General features: G+C 34.7%; 1 protein-coding gene across 1 annotated transcript in view; it reads right to left on the bottom strand.

The window, feature by feature from the left end:
- Positions 1 to 12,395, bottom strand: part of BRIP1 (BRCA1 interacting protein C-terminal helicase 1) — a 185,014-nt gene that overhangs the window by 122,306 nt on the left and 50,313 nt on the right. Inside the window, exons 7-10 of the mRNA XM_013971848.2 lie at positions 11,660 to 11,950; positions 5,772 to 5,993; positions 3,500 to 3,699; positions 41 to 173 (exon numbers count right to left, since the gene is read on the bottom strand). Of these exons, the coding sequence (XP_013827302.2) occupies positions 41 to 173; positions 3,500 to 3,699; positions 5,772 to 5,993; positions 11,660 to 11,950 (846 nt within the window). The remainder of the gene's footprint in view (positions 1 to 40; positions 174 to 3,499; positions 3,700 to 5,771; positions 5,994 to 11,659; positions 11,951 to 12,395) is intronic.

The raw sequence follows: 12,395 nt of genomic DNA, 5'->3' as shown, positions 1-12,395 counted from the left end.
ATTCACTAAATAAATTTTACAGGTAGAAAAAAAATCTTACCTGCAAAATAGGAAAAGTAGCAGTGGTGATGCCCATTTTGTGTAAATTTAAGAGCATTTCACTTCCACTCCATACTTTACAGAATGATTCATAATCCCTTTCCACAAGATGTTCAGAGCTTGCTTCTAACCAACTGAAATAAAATAAAACAATTCCATCAACCAATATCATCCTTATGTGCACTATTATTTCAACAGAACAAACAGAACTGTGATACACTGATCTGTATTCCTTGATGCTCTTAGCACATAAATGTAGATTAACTAAGACATATTTTAAAAAGCATGTATGCTTCACATCACAAAGTAATCATACAGCTAAAAAGCAAGCTTTTATTCAGAAAAGAGAAAGACGCATATGATCCCCAGTTTGTATTTTGTGAATTTACACTACTTAACTTGTGTGTCTCTCCAACTCACAAATTTGGTCTGCACGTAAAAAGAAACACAAGAAAGCTAATAAGGAAATTATAGCACTAAATATTAACATTAAAATGGACTTACTAGAAAATAAATAATATATTCACTTACAAACACACAGAGAGACATTTGTACATTCAGTGAGTATTTAAATGTATTATGCCAGATACTACGCTGGGTAGTAGCAATACAGCAGTAAATAAAATAGGTAAAGTCCTTATTCTTATGAAAATGAAATTCTACTAAAGGGAGGTAGAAATGAACTTAGAAACAAATCCATGAACATGAAAACATTAGGTAGTGATAGTGATATTATGAAAATTAATTGGATTAATGTAATCTAATTGCTACTTTCATTTGAAGTGTCAAGGAAGCTCTCCTAGAGGTGACATTTATTCTAACAACTGAATGCAGAAAGCACTCAGTCATGTGAGAATCGGGGGGTGGGGGAGGAATGAGTATTCCAAGCAGAAGGAATGTCTGGGGGTGATTAACAAATTTTGCTTATTTAAAAACTTCAAAGTCAATGTAATTACAACACAACAGGCAGAAAGAATAATAGTATGAGCAAGGTTAGTGTGATAAGCAGGAATCAGATCATATTGGGCCAGGAAAAGAAATCTGAATTCTATTCAGAGTGTAATGGGAAGATTTTAAATGGAGGATTTTCAGTGAGAGAGATAATCTACATTAAGCATGTAAAAGATGATTCCAGTTTATAAGGCAGAACGCATTATAGGAGAAAGGCAAAAATGAAGGTCGGAGAGACCTATTAGGAGGCTGCCGTTTTGGCTCAGCTGGTACAGAATCCGCCTGCAATGCGAGAGACCTGGGTTTGATCCCTGGGTCAGGAAGATCCCCTGGAGAAGGGAAAGGCCACCCACTTCAGTATTCTGGCCTGGAGAATTCCATGGACTGTATAGCCCATGGGGTGGCAAAGAGTCGGACAGGACTGGGCGACTTGCACTTCACTTCACTTCCACAGTGTTCTAGGGGCTTCCCGGTGGCACTAGTAGTCAAGAACCCACTGCAAATGAGGAGACATAAGAGACACAGGTTTGATCCCTGGGTCGGGAAGACACCCTGGAGAAGGAAATGACTTCCCACTCCAGTATCCTTGCCTGGAGAATCCCATGGACACAGGAGCCTGTCAGGTTAAGGTCCACAGAGTTGCAAAGAGTCAGACACAACTGAAGTGACTCAGCACACGCACGCACAGTGTTCTAGTTGAGAGATGATTCTGGGATGACAGATATGAGATTGAGAGATCTGGGATAAACTGTGTAGGTGCCATTTTTAAAACTTACTGATGAATTGGATGAGGTGAGAATAATCAAGGATAATACTTAGATTTTTGATTTGAGGAACTGGTTGGTGGTACCTGCTTAGATAAAGAAGACAGAGCAGGTGGGGGAAGTAGGGAAAGAAAGGAATATTTTGGAAAGTTGAAATTTTATATCCAGAGATAGAAAGTAGAGTTGAGTAGATAAAAACAGCATTCCAGGGAGAGACTGGGACAAACACAGATTCAGGCCTCGTCAGCATTGCTTTAGAGTTATATAATTTAAGGAAAATGAAGAACTAGAAAAGAAATAAGTATCCAAAACCAAGCCCTAACACACTTCAATATTTAAACATCAAACAAATTAAGAACTATCAAAAGAAACTGAGAAAGAACAGACTGTGAGGAGGAAGAAAACCAGGAGATGTCATAGAAGCTGGCCAAGGAAACCACATCCCTGTGTGTCTGCTTGCTCTCACCACTTCACTTCCGATACCTCTGGATGTCAGCTTCCCCCCCCACAAGCAATTCTCTGAGATATCAGACGGGTGTCCTATAATTCAATTCAATTTTGACACTAACTGAGTTTGCAGAGACCCCACAGATTAAGTACTCAGTCTCATTAGACTGTCCCTCCTCCCTCCCCCAGCCTCAGATGCCAGCTGTAAAAGTCCAGGTTGTCATCTGTGCTTCTGACCAAATACCCGTAAGTCAGAGGTTCTCACGACCCCCTCTTCAGGTTGGGCATTTACTAGAACAGCTCACAGAAGTCAGGGAAACACATTTACCAGTTTATTATATAATAAAGGATATAGATAAAAATTCAAATGAAGCGATAAATAGGGTGAAGTCAGGAAGGTTGCCAGGCACAGAAACTTCTGTTCTTTTGTGAAATACACCACACTCCAAGTACATAGATGTGTTCACCAATGTAGAATCTCTCTGAAGCCTGTATTTTTGGTATTTTTATGATGACTTCATTACAAAGGCATGATGGAACATTAACTCAATATCCAGCCCCTCTCCTCTTTCCAGGGAGAGTTGGAGCTCAAAGTTCTAACCTTCTAAACATGGCTTGGTTTTTCTAGTGACTGGATCCATTCAGGAGCCCTTCAACCATCACCTCATTAGAATAAAAAATCCCAGGGGATTTAGGAGTTCTGTCAGGAACTGGGGTCAAAAATGAAACAACAGAACAGAAGATGCTCTTAGTGCTCTTATCAATTAGGAAACTACAAAGGTTTTAGGAACTCTGTGCCAGAAACAGGCGACAGAGACCTATATATATTATTCCACAGAAGACAAGAACACTTTTCATAAAGGTGGTATTCAATAGCAACCAACACTGCTGAGAGGCTAAGTAAGATAACAGAAATAACCTTTGCATTGGGCCATCTGTGGACCACTGGAGATCTTGACAAGAACAATCTCAGTAGAATTATGCACACAGAAACACTACAGGGATGGATGAGGAAAGAATGGGAAATGAGAAAATAGAATCAGCAACTACGGACAACTCTTTCAACAACTATGCTGTGAAACAGAAATGCCAAACTTCTACACAGCAAAAACACCTCAAGGAAAGACTTAATCAACAGGAAAATTTGGGCTAGGCTATCTTTATGTTTAACTGGAAAGGAACAATCCATTTTCCAAGTAGTCTGGTCCAAGTTTACTGATTATAAAATACTTGTCATAATAGAACATGTTTCTAATACAAAAGCAGCACAAATAGCAATGACAGACAAATGCTCTTACTTAATGAGGCTACAGCACACAGCTCGTAGGGGTTCATGATCTTTCTTCCTTATATTATAGTTAATCATACTATCCAGTTCATCCCGAGCAAACCGGAGCTGAACTTCCGTTACACTGTAACTTGCTGATTCCCGAGCACAGTCCTCAATGTTATGAGCTTCATCTAAAATGACAACCTGTTCTTTCAGATTGATGTCCATCTATAAGATAAAAGAGTTTTCTTGTAAAACATTCAGCAAAATGGATTTAACAGCAATAGGCAGGTCACTTCATTCAAAAATTCACACCATAGGCCAATATCTATCACAAGTCCAACTACAGAAGTAACTGATTCTCAATCTTCAAACTTTTAAAGCACTTAGACCAAGCAAATATCTATAGAGTTTTCCATTTTTCACCCTCAATATACTTGTAAACCTATCAACCAAAATAATACGTGTTAAGTGACCCAGGATCAAAGTGTAGCTGGTTACACAAAGGATTGTTAAGGATCTTCAACATAACTTAAAAAGCAGAAGTTTTAAAAACCTCCTTTAAAAAATTTTTTTAATTAAAAAACATTTTTTTTAAATAACAGCACAAGATTCAAAAGACTCTCAAAATACTAATATATTATGTATCTATTTCATTTCAGTCTTTTCTGCAATCCTTTAGAGAACTACTCTTCCCCAATACCCATGTGATGTCAGTAGGACTGTTAATCTGTTAAACAATGTACCACTCTCATAATGTGGGTAGACTCAGAACCCAGGCCTGTCAATTAAATAAGGTATTCCATTCCTGAAGAATGGGTATGAGATCCAATCTAGGCCATCCAGAGTAACTATAGGTGACTATCTTCTTTTTCCAGGTTACCTAGCTGGAAAAAAGCTAGCTGACTATAGTTAATCACTGTTTCCACTGGGAAGAATTTGCCTGATTATAAAGCCACCACAATAGTCAAGTATGTTTTTCATAAGTTTTACCAAAGCTGGGTTTGTGTCAATGGCAACTGAAAGAGTTCTAATACAAAATGTCACAAAGCAATTGCCACTGAGTTATTCTGAGGAACAATACTATACAGAGGGCTGGAGATGGCTGAGGGGAAAAAAATGAAAGAGTAGGAAATATACTGGGGTTTAAAAGATGAGTGGAATTTGGATTTGGAGAGAGAGAGAGCAGGGCAATTCAATACATAGAGGTGTAATCAAAAGCAGAGATACAGGAAAGAAAAAGGTATCCTCAGGGAATCTTGAGGTAATTTTTCAAGTGCTCAGGTTGGAAATCTGGAGCAGAAAAGGCTGAAAAGGCAAATTCAGGTCAGACCATTGATCATATTGAGAGAAAGCTTGAGAAATATGGACTTTATCCATATGAGATTTTTAAGCAGAGGAAAGATGTTATAAAAGTAATATAAGAAAGACTGACTTGGCATTGATATATACGGTTGGTCAAAGGAAACAGACCTAGTTGAAAGACAATGAAACAAAAGGATGTATAGTTGGAGGAGCTGACGGCAAGGAGGCAGAAGGGGCTGAGAAGTCCTTGTGATAGGCTGTGTGCATGCTCAAGCATAGGGGTATTAAATATAATGCCCATTCATTTTGAACTTCCAGAAATAGAAAGCTAATGAGAGTTGTACAGTCAGTTCTAAAAAGAGGAGTAATAATATACCATCATTCATTCTTTGTCTTATGCTGTAACAACTGGATGTCTCTAAGAACCAGGCAAATAAACACAAATGCTGTAAGTTCTTCAAAACATGGATTTTTTAGATAAATATTTTATAATAATTCCGACTATGCATAAAGTGATAGCTATAAATGAGTCTCAAATAGGAATAATTTTGCAGCCAAGGGGATATTTGGCAACGTATGGAGACATTTTTGACTGTGACAACATTTTTGACTGTGACAACTGTGAGTGTACTACTGGCATCTAATGTACAAAACCAGACACTAATAAGCATCCTACAATGCACAGGACAGCCCACTACAACGAAGTATGTAGCCCAAAACGTCATTACTGTCAAGGATGAAAAATTCTTTTATAATTCCACTTCAGTACTGGGTCCTTAAAAGTACTTATTACTTTGATAATTAAATCGACAATGTCTAAAATTCATTTTTTAATATCTCCTAGAATACACTTTGAACATTCTAATCTGTTTATACATTTTTCATAAATTAAGTATAAAGCAAAAGGTATTAAAACATCTAAAAGTTTTTACATCCATCACTTATATCCCAATAAATAGGAAAAAAATTCTTTTAATTTTTACATATCTACTCACAGTTTCCCTTATCTGTGCATCTAGAAGGTAGTTGTAGGGACAAAATATTATGTCAGCATTTTGCATTAGTTCTCGTGCTGTGTAATATGGACATGCCTTTAGTTTTCTCCCCAAGCTGACAAGTTCTTCTATATCCCAGGCCTTGTGCATCCCTTGGAAAGTCTGTAATGTGTGTTGGTCACTAATTTTATGAACACCATGATAAAAATAGCAGGATTTTCCCTGAAAACAAATATGTACAGTTGAACTAAAACAAGTTTATCTCAGAATCTTTAAAACATCATTAAAGCCACAATATAAAGATTTAACAGAGGAGACAGAGTACACCAGGTCTATAATATAACCTTTTTAAAGAACTACATTAGTTAACTCAGAGCTCCAGATCAGTACAGCTCTAGATACAACAGATTAACTTGAGAAACATTTTTATTAAATTAATTTATCTTTAATTGAAGGATAACTGCTTTATAATATTGTGTTGGTTTCTGCCATACATCAACATGTTATCAGCCATAGGTATACATATGCCCCCTCCCTCCTGAACCTCCCTCCTACCTCCCACACTTTCCCACCCCTCTAGGTTGTTACAGAGCCCCAGTTTGAGTTCCCTGAGTCACACAGCAAATTTCCATTGGCTCTCTATTTTACATACGGTACTGTATATGGAGAAATATATTTTTTAAGTATATTTGTTGTGACTTTGTTATGATTAAAGTTATATTAGGCAAAAATATTTCTGGATATATAAGAGCAATAGGATCACTAGTTGCTTTCAAAGATGAGAGTCAAGTGACTTGGGATAGGACTGAGAGAGATTTTTCTCTATAGACATTTCTGTATCTTTTCAGTTTGAGCCATGAGACAGTACTACTTAATCAAATACAAATATTAATAAAAACAAAAGAAGGAAAAAAGAATGGAAAGTGGGAAAGAGGGAAGAAGAAATGTCCCAGGGGACAAAAGTATTCATCATATAAAATTGGAAAATACAAGTGTACCAAAAATCTATAAATTATCTAAAATCCCACTTTATCAAAAATGTACTATTAATATTTTGATGTATCTCATTTCAGATGTCTTCTCTATATATCAATATATCTCTGTAATGTGACCCAATATTAAAATGAGAACAAATCAAATTTTCCCCAGGTGCATGCACTGAGGATTACTAACAATCCAGTCACTAAGTATTTTTTACAAAACTGGTCCTGCCTTTTTTCTCATAGCCTATTTTATTGAAAATCTTATCAAATATATCTTTTCATACCACTAAGCTTTTTTCATTGTTGCTAACATATATTGGATTAGTGTGCCACATCTGATGACCGAGTTTACCATTGGACATTTAGGCTGGTTTCAATTTTTGCTTTATAAATAATGCTGCAATAAGCAATCTTATGCCCATTTCTAAATATTTTCTTATCATACATTATTTAAAATGGCATTATGAGATCAGAGAGTATATTTTTCAGTTTCTTGAAAACTGTATCATCAAATTATCCTCCAGAAAATGTTTATGAACATTTTATATTACCCTTTTCCCACACCTTTATCAACATTATCTTATTTTTGCCTATTTTAAAGGCAAAAATAGAATCTTCTTTCAGGTACTATCTACTAATGTCCTTTGCCATTCTATTATTGGAAGTAAAAAAATTTTATTAACATATATACACTAATCAAAAAATAAGATGTTTGATAAAACACAGTCCTGGCAAAGGCATCACATCCTATTAAAAGGTGTATAAAATCAGAAGTATAAACTTCTATTTCTATTAGAAATACACAGGATATTTAACTACCAAATAAAATTTCACCATTAATGTGATTATATATATAGTGCACTGTTTAATAGCTCCCACCAAATTGGAAATAAACTAAATATCTACCAACAGAGGATATGTTAAATAAATTCTGGCAAATTCAAATAAATGGTATGTGCTATGCTTAGTCACTCAGTTGTGTCCAACTTTGCAACTCCATAGACTGTAGCCACCAGGCTCCTCTGTCCATGGGGATTCTCCAAGCAAGAATGCTGGAGTGCGTTGCCATGCTCTCCCTTCAGAGGATCTTCCCAACCCAGGAATTGAACCAAAGTATGGTCCTTAAAAAATGAGGCTGATTTGTCTTTGTGCTGATTTTTAAGCTTTAAAAATAATCTATACACATACATTATACAAAATACATATTATAAATGTTTTAGAAGAATATACATAAAACTTTACAGTAGGTCTCTTAAAGGGATGGAAAGAACTAGAAAGAGAGATCTTCTCCTTTCATTTAATACTTTTCCATAATTTTGAGTCTCTAACCATGTATGTTAGTTTTCTTTTTCAATTGTCATCTGGTACTAGGTAGTGTAGTCAAGGCTATGGTTTTTCCAGTGGTCATGTATGGATGTGAGAGTTGGACTATGAAGAAGGCTGAGCGCCGAAGAATTGATGCTTTTGAACTGTGGTGTTGGAGAAGACTCTTGAGAGTCCCTTGGACTGCAAGGAGATCCAATCAGTCCATTCTGAAGGAGATCAGCCCTGGGATTTCTTTGGAAGGAATGATGCTAAAGCTGAAACTCCAGTACTTTGGCCACCTCATGCAAAGAGTTGACTCATTGGAAAAGACTCTGATGCTGGGAGGGATTGGGGGCAGGAGGAGAAGGGGATGACAGAGGATGAGATGGCCGGATGGCATCACTGACTCAATGGACGTGAGTCTGAGTGAACTCTGGGAGCTGGTGATGACCAGGGAGGCCTGGCATGCTGCAATTCATGGAGTCGCAAAGAGTCGGATACGACTGAGTGACTGAACTGAACTAGGTGGTGAAATAATGGGCCATTTTAATTTTCATTAATTTTATATATCAATAAAAAAAATTAATGTGATTTTGAAATCTAATATTTATCTTTCCCAGTTTGTTATTCTTAACCACTGGGGAGATGTATGTGCGTGTGTGTGTATCTTTATCTACAAACCATCAAAAACAAAAATCTGTTTTTAAAATATTCATACATTATTACATATACAAAAATATCTAGACACTGCTAGAAATGGAGTAACTCATAAAAAAGGTCATAACCTACAAAAGATGTCTTCAAATTCAAGGACAAGACATGATCAGCTGAGGACTGCTAATTCAGTCATACTACTTATTGTTCCTCCAAGGTGTTAGAATTAGAAAGGGCTCACCTAACCGTGTTCACTTGCTTCAATTTTGTATTATTTTCACTTACTTTATCTAATGTCTATTATTCTTTTTAATCCTTCATGCCATGTCAACTTCCCTATACCATATGCCACCATCTGTTTTTGTTTCTAATGCAGTGAAAACTGTAATGGTTAAGTGAAAACTTGCTGATTAGTTGTCTGTCACTGGGCAAACTTCAGGGCCCATCTTTCTCATGTGACTAGGCATCAAGAGTAGCTGAACTAGAAGCCTTTTAAGAGTTCTCCGACCACTGACTGCTATTTCTAAAGTTCTTTCTAGCTCTAAAATTCTATGATTTTGGCTCTAGAGACCCAAATATGGAAATGTCTAGTATCGTTCATACTGACTTTGATATCAGATTGAGCTTAATAATGACATTTACCATTTCTTCATTCCAAGTACCTTTCATACTATTCTGAAAGTTTTTATTTGTACTGATAACAAAGTGATCACTAAGTTGCCTTCAAGTCTATGGTTATGGACTGTTAAATCTCATCTTAACCAAAACCAGATATTCTTCTATACCTAAAATAATTTTTTAGAATGATTTCTAGGGCTAGTTAAGATGATTTTTTCTTAATTGAAACAAAATTTTACTTTTAGCAGATAGGTGCATTGCTTTTCCAGTATAGGAATATAAAAGAAACAGTGAACAAAAACACATGTGCCTTTGGATCAAGCCAAAAAATCAGAAAGTTTACACTTTAAGGGCACTTAGAATGACACTGCTGTGCAGGCTGATAGCAAAACCAGAAAAGCTCATCCATTTTAGCAGTGTAATATAACCCAGAGGGGAGTCTGTCAATTGAAGTGTTATCACACTCTAAACTCTTTTTCACTTAAACTGTCAGTTATCTATTTATCATTTCTCTTTGGTAATTCAGCCATAGTAAACAGAGACACCTTTAGTGACTTTGTAATTGGCCCTCATTACAATACCAAATTACCCTTATGGCTTGGGAACAAGAAAGAGAATGTTCATGTATGCCTTATGAGCTAGCCATTCTGAGGCAGAATTAAGTCAAGACAAATGCAGATATCTTCAATTATTTATATTGTTAATATTCAAAAATAAAATATTTGTCTACTTTAAAACAGAACCTGAAGGCTAATGAAATGTTCTGAATATTCAAGTCTATTTGATATTTATTTTTACAAGATTCAAACTTAGGAAACTAAAGATCAATCAAAAGACATAACCAATACTGCAAGATTCTAAAAGACTACATAAAATATTTGCTTTCAATGCATAATCACATGATGTTTCTCAATAGCAAGTAGCAAAAAAAAAAAAAAAAAAGACAATGCTAGCAAATCTTCCTGCACAGACTAAAAACAAATTTCAAGCATTTGAAGAATTTAGTAGATCGGTTAGCCACATATGGAAAGAAATCTACTTAAGTATAAAATTTATGGGTTTTTATCATGAAGAGCCTTTTCTCTACTTTATTATATTTTTAACATTCAGCTTTTTAATATTTTTATCTCTCTTTGAAGAGAACTTTTAAAATATACAGTGAAAAGATTGCAAATTCCTCAGTTAGAAAGAATATATATGGAAACAAATATGATCATACAATTTTAACAATGGTTTTCATTCAGTTATTCTGTATTCTCTTCTTGATTCTAAAAAAGTTACTAAAGTTTTTCCACTGAAGCCTCATAGTACTTATATTTCATATTATCTATTGGATTTGCATATCTATTGAGGCTTCTTTTGAATAATTCCAATAAAGGTTGAATAAAACTCATATAATAATAGGAAGCACTGAAAAAGAAAAACATAATACAAAATAATCTATTCACATTATACATTAGGGGATGATATACAGTTAAATGAAACTAGAGTCTAAGAGGCTATAGCTCTTAGACTTTTGTGTAGAACCAACTGTGTTTGTTTGACAAAATACAGAAAGACAGAACTTTCAAATTACGTTAAAATATCATTGGTCATTTCACATACTATCAATTTATGGTTCAACTATAATTTCTGGGTATAATTCCAGACTTGCAACTTCAATGTTAGAGTAAACTAGTTATCTAACTTGTACACAGACAAATAAACTAATACTGGTGAAATATTATCAAAAAATCATGACTTTAGTGAGATTTATTTATTTCCACCTAGCCAAAATTCATATTATTCTAAATTTCCCCAGAAAATTTCAAAGCCATAAATAACATATATTTAATTAATAACTTACTGTAATTTTTAAAAGAAGTTTATACTAATCAGAATTATAAGACAATACAGTCATTACATTTCTCAATTAAAAAACATTTTAAAATTTGCCCAGAGAGGTCATATGCACATTACCTTATTCTGAAATTTTTAAATATGTAAAATATATCAATTAGATCTAGTTAGGCTAAATCATTTAAATGTTTTTTTCTACTCATTTGACCTCTATGTTTGACTATTTTTAAAAGAAGAAATTAAGACATGGACATTAATTTTCAAGGAATTAAATAAATATCCCCACATTTTAGCACAAAAACTCATAATTTTAAACTTGAATAAAAGATTTCCTTATGGTAAAATCATTTGTTTTTAAATATCAACACTAGCAATCAATCTGACTTAAGTTATCACTGTAAATGTACATATAAAATGAACACATTAAAAATGGAGTAATTTTTACCTTTCAGCCTAATTTTTTGCCTAAAATAAATGAACTTTACTCACATTTTTTCCATCCAGCAGTTCCATGCACCTTTCATTTCTGTTGAAGTTACCTATTACTTCCGGATGGACACAAGAATGATCCCTGCTGGAAAGAATAGTCATCGGGACCCCTGAGTATGCTGTTCTCTGGAGCTCTCTAGTAATCTGAGCAATCTGCTTGTGTGTGCGTGTCCCAAAATATATTTTGGGTATCTTGGACTTCCCCCCATGATCCTTCTTAGTGGTATTTGAAGAATCTTCACTGTTTCCTTGTTTAGTAGAACAACAGCACCTAGAACAGTGACCAGGGGGCTGTAACAAAGGAAAGAAAAGATAACTAATGTCTGGACTACCATAAAATTTTTATCAAACTTTTCATGGAATCAAAACTATAAGTAGTGAATCACAGTTGCCAAATAAAGGGAAATTCCATAATGTCACATCATATAAAATTTGCCTTTAAAGAAAAAACTGCAAATTCAATTTCAAATTGGATCTCTTTCACTCTTGAGTTATAAATGTTTCCATATTTGCATTGTTTTCTAACATACTACTCCAACTCTCAAATTTCAAATGTTTTAAGTACATTTTAATTTTCCTCTTTCATAAATTATAAAACTAAGACAAAATGAAAGACAATTATCATTTTTGCTTAGGCTTCAAGTGAATTGTGATATTACAGTTTAAATTTAGATTTAAGAGTGCTGTTTTTCTTTACAGCACAATCCATTCAAATATCCTTTAATAAACCAGTATT

Source organism: Capra hircus, chromosome 19, assembly GCF_001704415.2.
Source record: "Capra hircus breed San Clemente chromosome 19, ASM170441v1, whole genome shotgun sequence".
In the NCBI taxonomy this organism is placed as follows: Eukaryota; Metazoa; Chordata; class Mammalia; order Artiodactyla; family Bovidae; genus Capra; species Capra hircus.
Note: the sequence above shows the minus strand (reverse complement) of the source record. Positions and strands in the feature narration are given on the sequence as shown.